Here is a 12,810-nt window from a genome sequence, read left to right on the forward strand (position 1 = left end):
TCGTCTGAGCTCAGTCCAGGGCTTGTCCAATCCCGTTGGGGCCCCTAGAAGATGTCAGGTACATTTGAAAGGCTTCGGTTTACCTGTCACCTGCTAGATTTGGAATAAACCAAGCCATTTCCCCTGCACGCTGCTCCTGCTTTGTGTGCCGCTATGAGATGGGAGGAGGCAAAGGGGCAGGGAGGAGAGAAGGAAGGAAGAGATGAGGAATTGGAGGAGAGGGAGACGGATATGGGAGTAGGCCAGTGTGCACTATGGAACTTTTAGTGTGCGGTTGCAGAGTCCACATGGCCTCTTAGTGCATGGCAGGCTAGTGCGCTGTAGATTCACACCCAGCTTACAGTGCACCAGTGGTCCATATAGACACACCCACAGTGACTGGAGAAAGCGGAGATGAGGCCCCTTTGTTCCTTTGCTATACATTGCAGGCATGTCTTTACCTCTCCATTTTATTTTCTCCTGTTGCAGTTACGAAGACTTTTACCTCTCCTGCTCCCTCACCCATGGAGGCAAGGAACTCTGCAGCCCCCTGCAGACCAGAAAGGCTCATGTGTACAAGTACCTCTTCCACCTCATCATCTGGGACCAGCAGTAAGGCAGCTCCCTGCTTAGCTCTGACCTGCATCCCTTGGCCTCGGGTGGGGAGGGGAGAAGAGGGACACCCAACAGGCTGGGTGTCCTGTTGAAGGGGGGCTGGACGCAGTCTGCCAAGGACTGAATGCAGATGTCTAGGCAACTATGGCAGAGGCAGAGCTGACCCGTGGAATGAGATGGGGAAGCTAGGGAGAACCAGCTGCACCCTTCTGTCCTACCTCCATTCTTGCTCGGTGCCCCACCAGATCTCGCAGGGGAACGAGAACTGGATTCACAGAGTTCCCTTGTAACGCCCCCTGCCAGGGAGCGATGGCATTTCAGGTGTCCTCACAGCAGGAAACATGAACAGCCCAGGGGCTTAAACTCCAGGTATCCCTCTGTTGGAGGGACGTGCTGCCAGTGTAATAGAGCACCAGCAGCTTTGTAATGAGTACCCCAGGAGAAAGCCATTGGGTGGGTCAAACCCAAGTCATATCCCAACCACTTGTTCCCCCAGGAGCTCAGGGGCTTCTGAGGAAATGGGCCCTGGACCCAAACTGCACCCTGGTCAGGTCTGGCAAACCAGAAGCCCAGGGGAAGAGATTTCCTCCCATGGGCTTGTCTATAGGGGGAAAGTTACCAGCAAAACAATATCAGTATAATTCTACTGCTATAGTTGTACTGTATAGTCCAGAATAAGTGTCCTCACCAGGAGCTACACCGGTATAGTCACAGCAGTATAGTTATACCACCATACTTCCACCGGTACATTTCCCCCGGTAGACAAGCACCATCTCTCCAATACAGTCATCGCCCCTGGGGCTCTTCTGGAATCATTGCTGGCTGACGCCAGTCAGCCCATTTCCTTGCTGTGGGGTTAATGCAGTTCTGGAACAACAGGGGCAAGTGCCAACCCCACCCTCAGCAGAGTGCACAGACCCCAGCTTGGGTGCAGCTTTGCCAAAGAGCTCAGGGCTGAATGTCCTCGGGCTCAGCACCCAGCAGCTCCCATTGGGACCCTTGTGGCCAGATCATCTGGTAAGATTTTTGGAAAAATTTGACCCTTGGTATCTACACCATTCCTCCACCCTCCCTGGGGTGTTCTCTACTGGTAACTCTAGCATAGCATGGGCTTCAGCATCCTCCTAAAGCCCAGGGACTCCCCTACCAGGTCCTTCTCTCCCTCTAGCTCCCAGAGAGGAGCCCGGCCCCAATTTATAGCTTGGTTGGAGCTAATTGGCCCCACCTGCTAGCATGACTAAGCCTGACCCTAACGCAGTGCTGGGGTTTTGCACTAGCACCCAGTGTGATTCAGCAGAGGAGTCCTGCAGGGACTAAGGAGAGGTAGTATGTAGAGCTTTATGATAAAGCCAGCAGGAGCATCTGAGGTCCTGATGAAATAACTTCTGAAGGGTGTCGGATCCCCTGGTAGAACCAAGCGCTCCCTGTTTCATCTCTTGCTGGTGGGTCTTCTCCTTTAACCCTGTGTCCAGGGGCTGTTTGTTCTGGGGGCTCCAGTTGCTCCAGGGAAAGGGGATCTGATCTAAAAATAGCCCTAGCAGCTGAGAGGGCATGTGTACTAAGCCTGCAAAGGGGAGGGGAACGGGATAATTTTAGAAGGAGCCTATCCCCTGAGAAGGACCCAGGGAGAGAGATGCCGCAGTGCCGGCAGGGAGCGGGGTTGTTAGATGACTCCCTTTGTGTGGCTCTTTGCCCCCTGAAAGTTGCATGTTCAGAGGGGTTAAAGCCTGGGTTTCATGGGCTGGGCTCTGAGCCACCTCCCTGGGTCCCCTTTGCTGGCTGCACGAGGGACCTCAGCCATGGGAATCAACTGCTTCAGCCAACATTGCCCTCTCGGTAGCTATGAAACTGCTTTGGTCTGGCACACCCCTGGGCTCTGCTAGCCCTGCAGGATTGGCTCCAGGACCTCTGGGGGCCACCTTCCTTTAAGGTGACTGCATGGAGGTTTGTGTGTGTGTGTGTGTGTGTGTCTGTGTCTCCTCTCCCCCCACCTTGATCCCCCTTGCTGGGATGTTTGGGAGCAGCACTGGCTCCAAAGGGAGATGTGTCCAGTCCTGCAGGTGGCGGCCCCACCAGACCTTGGTGTGGGAGCAGGAGGGGGGAGGTAAGAAGGGGAAGGGTTGGGGAGAGGTCAAATGAGATCCTCTGAACCCCAGTGTGAGGAAAGATCCCCAGAGCGGATGTCTCAGGACCAGGTGAAATCCACTAGCATGTAATCTGACTAGACAGGTGGGCTGGCAGAGCTTCCCTATAGAATACATCTGCCCCCTCCATTGATGCCTATGGGGTATCCTATAGTGATCAACCCTTTCTGGTAGGGCCTGTGAGGGTTCCCCTATAGAAGATCAATCAAGCTCCTCTACTCTCTTTCCCCACCCCCGCAGGATCTAAAGGATCTCCTCTAGAGGGGGAACCCAGCCCCTTTTTCCCTCTGTAGACCAAAGAGGTAGTAGGGACCATGGCCCCCCAGCTGCTTTCTCCATAGGATTCATGGCCATCTCCCTCCCAACACTCCCCCCTGCAGCTGGGAGCCTTGCAGGGGGAGGATTTAATGCTCCTAGACCCACCCCTTCTCCTAGGTAAAGGGTCGGCGTGGGTCTCTCCCCTGGCAGATGTACCGATCCTCCCTGGGATCTCCACTGTGCAGACAGGGAAACCGAGGCTCTAGCTTTCAAGGCAGCTCTCGGTGTTGCCCTTCCTCATGTAGTGCAACGCTGATCAAGCAGGAATGTGTCTGATCCCCAGAGTCCCAGTGAACGGTGGGAGAGCAGCCGCGCTCTCTTCAGACAGATCTGCCTTCTACCCTGCCTTGTCTCCATGTTACTGCAAAGCTCTTTGAGAACCCACTTCTTCCACCGACAAGTTCTGTTCCTGAGGACAACCTCTGTTGGGCTAGCATAGGATCAGAAGATCTCCTGTATGACCTGGGGCAGGTCTCGGCCCCACTCTGTGCCTCAGTTTCCCTGTCTGAACAGTGGAGATCCCAGGCGCGTTGGGAGGATCGGTACATCGGGCCATCATCAGCTGGTGTGAACTGGCACAGCCCCGTTAAAGTCAATGGCGCTGCAGTGACTTCAACCAGCTGGGGGTCTGACCAGTGCATAGGTGTGAGGTGCTCAGACATGACAGTAATGGGGGAAGAGGAGCAGCGTATAAGCACCTAGAAGTGGGCTGTAGCCCACGAAAGCTTTTGCTCAAATAAATTTGTTAGTCTCTAAGTACTGCCACAAGTACTCCTGTTCTTTTTGTAGATACACCTAGAAACTACTAGGTTGGAGCTGGGGGTCTCTGGTTCTGACTGAGGGCTGGAAATTCCCTCACCAGCCCCTGGGTTCAGTACCAAGAGGCGCTGATGCCCAAACTCCCCTGAATTTCAGTGTCTGCTCTGCAGTCTCAGGGTTGGGCCCTAGAATCTGTAGCGGTTCACTGTCCTGTCCAGACTGGGGAAAGGCAGCTCCCTCTCCGGAGGGCCTGGTGTTGCTGAGGGTACGTCTGCACAGCAGCTGGGGGGTGCTTCCCAGCCTGGGCAGACAGATGCACTCGCTCTGCTCGAGCTTGCGCACTCAAGTACGTACCCAGGAGGCCGGGTGGGTTTGTACTCGGCTGGCTAGCCTGAGCTGTTGCCCATGCCACCGCGGACCCACTGGGGATTTTTAGCACGTTCGCTTGAGTGGAGCTAGGGCGTCTGCCTGCCTGCACCCTCCCAGCTGCTGCGTAGATGTACCCTACAGCACTTAGCGCCCCCAGGCTGGGTTGCACTTCCAGGGGCAGTATGCTGATAGAACGCACAATGAGCCCCTTGACTATGAGAAGAGGGATCCCCTGGCTGTGAAGCCAAGGCTCTGACTCGCAGATCCCCGGGTGATTTCTTCTAGGATCTGCTTCCCGATCCAAGTGAACCGGCTACCGCGGGAGACGCTGCTGAGTGCCACGCTCTACGCCGTGCCCATCCCGCCTCCGGGGAGCTCCTCTGAGACCAACAAGCAGCGGCGGGTCCCCGAGGCCCTGGGCTGGGTCACCACCCCACTCTTCAACTTCAGGCAGTATGTGCACCTTCCCTGTCCCCATCCCTTGGGCACAAAGGACATGTTGGAGGGTGGTTACCGTATGCACTGACTCAGCTGGGATACCAAACCCAGGGGCTCTCCTGGTGCCAGTGCTCCACCTGCCCGTCACCAAGGTCACTGAGTTGGCCCTTGTGTCGGGCTTGTTGCTGAGCATGGCATCAGCTGTCAAACCCAACCCACTATGGGCTGCTCCCATCCTGGAGAGGCTCTGCAATGAAGTCACCTGTACTCAGGAAACCACTGTCCCCTGAGTCCTCTCCTTGTTCTCAGCCTCAACAAAGCAGGTCCTAATGCCCCAGGCTCTAGATTCATAGATGCATAGGTTAGAAGGGACCATTGTGATCATCTAGTCTGACCTCCTGTGTAACCCAGGCCAGAGACCTGCCTCACAATAATTCCTAGAGGAAGTCATTCAGAAGAACAGCCAATGTCGATTTTAAAATTGCCGATGATGGAGAATCCACCCCAACCCTTGGTAAATTGTTTACAATTTACACCTTATTTCCCATCTGCATTGTCTAGATTCAACTTCCAGCCATTGGATCGTGCTCTACTTTTCTCTGCTAGGGAAGGGAATAACACTCTATCTCCTTCCTTTCCCCAGGGTCTTGACCTGTGGGCGGAAGCTCCTGGGCTTGTGGCCAGCAACTCAGGACAACTCCAGTGCCAGGTCGAGTGCCCCCAACTTCAACCAGCCCGACAGTGTTATCCTGCAGGTGAGTGCCTGACTCTCTGGGCCAGAAATCTTCCAAATGGGACTCTGGGTTTTGGATCCCTCCGTTTTGGGGGACTCAGCAGGAACTGCCCTGGGCCTGGTTCTCGGAGGCAGCTGGGCATTGAAATCAGGTAGAGCTGGGAGGGCTCAGCTCTCTCCTCTGCAAACCAAGGGACATCTCCTATCACTGGCCACTCTTGAAAACTCCTGTCCTGACATGCGCTGGGCTTGGTGTGAAACCTGGGGTGGATGCTGCGCGGGCCGGTCTCTTCTTTGCTCAATGCAAAGACCTGGTCAGGGACATGGAGGTGGCGTCCCAATCACAGGGTGGGCTGGGAAGTGGATGCTTTACTGTGGGCTTTTCCCAAGTGAATAATCAGATACAAAACATAACGGTGTCACCTGTGATAGGAGCTGCCAACCTACTAGCTGATCATCCATAAAAAAAAAAAGAACAGACTCTTGGCAGGTCCATAGATGTTCTGTATTTTCCCCTGGGCTGTTCCCTTTCCTCTGCCCCCCTCCAGCTCGCGTCTGCATTCCCTTGACTGTGCCTCTCTATTTCCCTTTCTCTCTTTCCCGCGAGTGCTGGCAAGGATTCGGCTGAGTTCTCAGCGGCAAAACCAGCCCTGCACACAAGGAGCTGGCAGTGGAGCGGAGCAGAGTGGGAAAGAGGCAGCTTTGGAAGACAAATATTCCAGCTGGGATGGATTGAGAATCTGTGGGTTGCTGGGGCTGGCCTTAAAGGGGGAGGATTGCAGTGCCAATAGCACTCAGTCCTGCCTTCTCTCTGCTCTGTCTGTCCTTACCACTCAGTCTTTCCTCTCTCTCTTGCTCCAGCTCCGCTGCTACCATTTCCGTGCACTGATCCCTTTTGATGCGTGTCCAAGCGACTGGGGCTTCCCCAAAGTCACTGACAAATCCATCACAGTTTCAACTGAAAATCAGCCTGGGTGGGTGGGTAGAGGGTCCAGCGTGACCTGTCACTGGAGGTGTCTACCTTGGCTGTAGCACGTTCCTGCTCTGCCCCGTCGGCTCCTCTTGCAGGCAGGAGGAATGGCAGGGCGAGGCTGCGGCTTTCCAGGGCTGGGGAAGCTTGATCTCCTCCTCTTCCTCCCCGAGGAAGGATCAGAATGGAAACTTGTCCAGTTTGTCCCAGCTTGGTCTTGGGGTGAACCAGCATTCAGTGCTAGAGAGGAGTGAAAGTGGGACTCTCCCTCCAAACTCTCCCAGGCCAGGAAAGAGAGGTTCCCCCAGCAGGAGCCACCCCTTACCCTGACCGCGCCCAGCAGGTAATGGCAGTGTTACCTGGGGTTTTCAGAACTCCCAACAGGGGCAACTTAACTATTTCATTCCAGGCGGTGTAAGGAATAAATCAACAGGAACACAGCACTTCCCTTTGATAAGTTTCATGCAAGTCAGCGTGCTGTCTCTAAAACTGCAGTTTATTAGATTTAAGCACACACAAATATGAGCAATAGGCTTAGAACATCCCAGATATTTACCTAACATCTGGAACGGTCTTGAGTAATTAACAGCAGGTTTGCAGTGGCCAGTTGCTCACCCACTGGGGATAAAGGATGTCAGGGAAAATGTCTCTCAAGATGGCTTGAGAGGACTGCTCCCAAATACACTCTGTTAGCAAATCTTGTATAACTAACTTCTACAAAACACATAGGTCATAATGACTCCTACTGTGTCATCACTTTTCTAACTTTCAATAAACTTTTCATATCAGAGGCATCTAGAATCAAGGTTTTCTAACCACCAAGGTTTTTAGTACTTCTCTGTCCTCTCCTCCCATTCTGATTAGCAGAAACTGCCAGCGAGATATGACCTTGCATCTGAAAGCTTGTCTCCAAATTAACCCTTAACTATGTGGTGTTCTGTTTCATTACTTCAGGGTGGCTGAATGCACATAATATGGTTGCAATTAACTGGATCACGTTCTGGGGTATATGCACCCCTCAAATCCAGGGCAAGGTCTTAGCATAGCAGAGGGGTGAGAGGACTGGCCCTTCATCTCATTGCACCAGCCGGTCACTAGCCATGCAGCTGGGACTCCGTATCTGGTCACGCCAATCAGAGGGGGCAGCCTGCTGTGCGTCCTTGGGTGCCCCTCACCCGCCTGTGGCATCCAGAACATGCAGGCGGCTGAGGGGGAGAGGAAGCAGTTGCTCTGTTGGCTCCATAGAAGGGAATGCTGGGAGGGGCAGGGGCTGAGACCGCTGGGCTCCAGGCTAGGACACTGCGCAGAGTGGGGTGAGCTGAGTCTCTTTTCTCACAAGTCCTTATTCCTAATGGCCCTTAGTGCACCTGGCCTGGAAGTTTCCCAGCACTTCCCAGTTCATGGCTCACAGGATCGGTAGGGCCTGGCCGTGAGGCGGACACCGGGGCAATCCTGCCCCTGTCGGCTTCACGTTCCCCTCTGGGAGGGCCCCGTGTGTGTCGCGTTTCACAGCCTTAGTAATGAGCGTTGCAATGGCCAGTTGCGTGAATACACAGCAATTGCACAGCACGTGGGGCTGCAGGAAGCCTGGGCACCCCACCTGCCTCAGGGCAGAAGCACAGAGCGAGGGGGTGTAGGCATTCCCAGAATCCCACCTGCCTTGGGGGAGCAGTAACATGGGTTGGGGGATGCAGGTATCCTGAGAACACCATGTGCCTTGGGATCAGTAATATGAGGCAAGAGCATCCCGAGTGCCCCACGTGCCCTTGAGGAGGGCAGTAGCATGTTAACAGAGCCTGCTGGGTGACCTCTGACCCGCTCTTCCTCCCGCCCTGCAGATTGATTTCCCAGCCTCTGCCTTCAACGTGACATTCACGAGCCCCCCGGCTGCCGAGTTCAGCCCCAAGTACGAGTTCCGCAGCTTGGGCGAGGAGGACCAGCGCAAGCTGAAGGAGGTGATGCAGAAGGAATCGCTGTACTGGTGAGAGGCTGTGCCCGCGTGGGGGGACGCACACACCACAGGGACGACACGTGGGGAGGCGAGACCTTGGCCGAGATGCTGTCTCCAGCTCTCCTGCCCTGGACTGTAGCTTGCCAATGGGCACTGCACAAAGAAGCAGTCACAGGTGGATAGCCATGACTAGGAGGCTGGCTGGCGTGGATGGATCTCCATTGGGTTTTGTCCTCCGAAGTCTGTCTGTGGGAGGAGGGGTCTCTTGGGCCCTGATCCAAAGTTGAAGGCAATAGAAAAACTCCCTCTGCCTTAATCGCCTTTGGATCAGGGTCTGTGGCCAGGCAGGTTTGTGACTCTCAGGCCAGCCCGATCTCACGCTCTCCCCCCATCCCCACCCTGCACACATGTGCTGTCTGTCAGCAGCAGGATCAGAGCAGAGTCATGCGAGGGCCTGACCCTCATCTCTGGCAGGCTGGGGCCCCAATAATGTCAGTGCTGGCCCTGAGAACCACACAAGGAGCTGGGAAGCTCCCTAGGGAATGGCGAGGGCTGGGGGTCAGGGATCAGGTTTGATGCTTCTGCCCTCCATGCTCCCTGTCTGAAGGCAGCTGTTTTCAGGCTGCTCATCTGTCCTTCCCCTGAGTTCCCCGGCCTCGCGCTCTGGCAGATGGCTGAGAGGGAAGAAACTGCCTTCTCCAGATGTGTGTACAAGGAAGGTGTCTCCAGCCATCTCTGCTCACCCCCGCTTCCCCCCCCACTCAGGGCAGCTGGCTAGCCCAGCCTACGCCTCGGCATCACAGACATGTCTAAACAGGAAGGATCAGGTGTCGCTGGCCACATGCAGGGCAGCTCACTGCAGGCTGAGCTCACTCCTAGGGCATGATGCCGACCAGCGGGGCAGTATCTGTCCCTCTTCTCTAATAGACAGTGGGAAACGGAAAGGTCCCAGGGGACCTGGTAGGGCCCAGTCTCTTGGAGCCGGCTGGGAAGAACCAGCAAGCGACATTCCCCCTCTCACTCATTCATCCCCACACATGGCTCCACAGGGCATCCGTGCCTCCTGCCAGGCTGCCCTGCATGTGTGGGGAGGTCCACTCCCAATGTAAGGTTCATTACAGCCCCTGTCTCATATGGCACCTGGCCCACCTCACCCTCCTTCTCCTCCAGTTCTCCATTTCTAAGCACCACAGAGCCCTGGCACCACCACCCCCCGCCCCACACACACACATACACACCATCTCATCTCTCCTGCCCCCCCCGCAACCCCTGTGGTTTTGGGGAGCTGGTTCTTCCCCAAGCTCAGGGGCCATTCTGCATCCTCGCTCCCTCCCCACAGTCTCATGTAGGCATGTATCCCTGGCTCCTGTCCCTGCCTTTGTGTGCCCTCTATAATAGCCCCACCCCCTAAGGCCAAATCCAGAACACAGGCACATCCCGGTCACCAGGTGTGATATCTGCCCTACAGCCACACACTCTGCTGCTGGGGCAGAGAGTGCCCCCTGCTGGCGCCTACAACAAACTCTCTGCCAGCTGCTCCCTTGCTGGACACAGCATCTGCTTCAGCATTCTTCTTCTTCTTAGGAATGATCCTTATTACTATCCCTGTATCCGGTATGGCAAAAGTGCCGGGTGCTCTGCCAACAGAGGGACACTCACGGAGCTTCTGGTCTAAACAAGGCCCGTGAGAGGTGGGCGGGGGAGGCAAGTGAGAGACTAGTGAGCTGGGAGCAGATGGGGCAGGGTGGGGTCTGGAGACATTAGAGGGGAAGAGGCAGCAGAACTTGATATTGGTGCTAGGAGGAGGAGACTGAGACAATTGTCTTGGGAGAGAGAAGTAGGAGGGTGGGGAGTTAAGTTCTACCTGCACCCCGTTCCCCAGCTGTGGGGTGGGTTGGGCCTTGGTGTAGGGATGAGCCTCCCAGAGCCACTGGGTCCAGAAGAGCAATAAAAAGCCAGAAGTAGGCAAGCTCAATCCTCTATCTTCGTCACTCCCAGCTGGGGCTGCAGATCTGGGTCCCAAACCCACAGGCAGCACTTCCCACCCCATCCCCTGCAAAAGACCCCTGGATTCCCGACTCCAGGTGGCACCGGGAGCTGCCCCTCTGGCAGAGGAGAGAAAGGCTCAGCAGAGAACAGGTGGAAGGCTGGAGGGGAGGCGTTTGAGCCCACTCCCGCTGGCCGGAATGCTGCCAGCCAGGTATGTTCCAGTCTCGGTCGAGTGGGAATAAGGGGCCTTGCTGTCCCTGTTCCTTTGCCAGCTGATCCAGGCCACATGGTCGCCCCACACACGCTGCAGCTGTTGGCTTGAAACGTGACACTTCCTAAAGGAACAGGGCGCAGTGCTGGGAACTGGCAGGAGGCACCCAGCCCTTCCTGGCATTGTGCTCTGGGAGGGCAATGCCTGGCCCGCCTGCTCCGGAGCTTGTCAGGTTCATTGCCAGGGTAGGTCGTTCCCACCTTCTCCTACGCAGGCAACGCTTTCGCTTTCCTTTGCCTTTGTTTGTTTTGGGCAAGCTCTGTAGTAATCGTGAAAGGGAGTGTCTGGGAATGGATCTAGGCCTGGGAGCTGGGTGGGTGGGCTTCCCACACACCCAGCTCTGCTGATTGCCCGTCAGTACCGATCTGCACCCTGCTCTTCCAGCCCTGAGCTCCCCCCTACAAGCTCTGCCAATGCACCTCAGTGCCAACCCCAGCCTCCACTATTGCAGCTCTTAGATCTCCAGAGCTGCCAATCACATTGAACTGTGCACTGGTCTGTGATGTGGAGAAATGTCCACTAGGCACTAAGGTTATGTCTACAAGCTAGCTTGGGTAACAGAGCACAGAAGCCACAGCAGCATGGTCTGTACAATCCTGCCTGCAACCGTGGAAAATGACTCAGGTGGCTAGCCCGTGCCAAAGCCCACGCTGCTGCAGGTTCACTGCTCCGGGACCCAAACTAGATCAAATCTAGCTCGGGTAAATCTACGAGAGCTGCAGGCGCACCCCATGATTGTAGCGTAGACACACCTTAAATTGAGACCTGCCAAACTCATTTCACTGGGGTCACAATGCACTAGTGTCATTTGCCTCTGTAAGATCCAGGCCCAGGAGCGAGGGATTGTCACTCCCTGCAGCCATTCGAATGGAAAACCGTGTGCAGCCCAGGGGCTCCAGGTTGCTACAGTGCTGATCAGGATTTTCAGGGGGAGAGAACGGAGCAGGGTTTGAAATTCTCCTTGCCTCACCTTCTTCAATTTCAGTGCAAGCTGAAAATCAGCTGAGATGTGTCCAGAGGAATCAATGTCATTTGCCTCCGCCCAGCCAGCTGACCCCCTGAATCTGTGAGGCTTGTGGTGGAAGGGTTTATGCTGCTTGATCAGGACTTGATCCAGCCAGGGACGGCTCTAGGTTTTTTGCCGCCCCAAGCAAAAAACATTTTGGCTGCCCCCACCCCAGCCCCGGGCTCCCCCCCTCCTTGCTGCCCCAGCCCTGGGCTCTCCCCCCCCCAACCTGCACCCTCTTGCTGTCCCAGCCCTGGGTCACTGGTAACTCACTCCCAGGGCGGGTCATTCAGCAGGAATTTTGGATGTGCACAGAACACAGACAGGATTGGTTCCCATATGGTTACAGAACTGCAGTAAAGTGGAACAATTTTCAGCTTGTGTGATTGAAGGCTATCTGGATGCATATTATAAGACTGTCCTACATAAATGAGGAAAAGTTGAGGTGCCTTTATTATTCTTTTGTTCCACTCTTTGTTTCTATAGGGAATTTGCCAATGCAATATCACTGTCTTCCTTTTAAACAAATACAACTTAAAAAAAAAAAAAAGTCAATGGCTGTTGAAAATAGCAATTCCAGTCCTAAAAATCACTGGGAAGCATTTCTTGCTCAATTTTATCCTACTTTTTCTACAGCAAGTTACAGTGGATCCGTATATTTGATTTGGGAGAAATGAAGTAACAGCTGCCCAAATTGAGCTTGAGCACTCCTGAATTTTGAGGTGTTCAAATCTGGAAGGCAGGTGCTAGATTCCCTTTCTGTATATTAGCTAAATCTGGAAAGGAAAAGTCAATTTCTGCTTCCATAGCTCAGAAGTGGAAATCCTCCTACGTGCCTGGTACTGTATCTAAAGCTGGCCAGGTCCTCTAGCAGAGCCTCCCCTCCCTTACTTTTCATTTTAAAGTCTCTAGTGGGATCCACGTACTTCCCTTGCTAGGCTTCAGATAGAGAGGGGCACTGTCCCTTTAGTCCACCCAATTCCTTCTTTGGGGGCTGCAAGGTGAGGTCACACCAGTATCCCTAATCCAGTCTGGGGAAGTCTTCTGAAGGGGATATCTGGGGCAAAGCCGCCTACTCCTTGGGCTGGGCACACTTGTCCCCCACTCACAGTGCCACCCCGTTCTAGCAGCCAGCTCTCCATTCACAGCAAGCTGCAGCATGGCTCAGCTACCTCACTCTCTCCCCCTCCCTTTCCTGTTGATAGTTGCCAAGGGATTGCTGGGAAATGTAGTTCTTTCCCTGCTCCAGGGCTGGCTCTATAGGCAGG

At 54.8% G+C, this 12,810-nt stretch overlaps 1 protein-coding gene across 5 annotated transcripts in view; it reads left to right on the forward strand.

Annotated features, from left to right (window-relative positions):
• Positions 1-12,810, forward strand: part of PIK3C2B (phosphatidylinositol-4-phosphate 3-kinase catalytic subunit type 2 beta) — an 85,529-nt gene that overhangs the window by 58,520 nt on the left and 14,199 nt on the right. For all 5 annotated transcript variants that reach the window (XM_065591532.1, XM_008172673.3, XM_042849024.2 and 2 more), the window contains 4 exons: positions 469-591; positions 4,470-4,637; positions 5,266-5,377; positions 8,164-8,306. In XM_065591532.1, the coding sequence (XP_065447604.1) occupies positions 469-591; positions 4,470-4,637; positions 5,266-5,377; positions 8,164-8,306 (546 nt within the window). The remainder of the gene's footprint in view (positions 1-468; positions 592-4,469; positions 4,638-5,265; positions 5,378-8,163; positions 8,307-12,810) is intronic.

This window comes from Chrysemys picta, chromosome 4 (genome assembly GCF_011386835.1).
Source record: "Chrysemys picta bellii isolate R12L10 chromosome 4, ASM1138683v2, whole genome shotgun sequence".
Classification (NCBI taxonomy): Eukaryota; Metazoa; Chordata; order Testudines; family Emydidae; genus Chrysemys; species Chrysemys picta.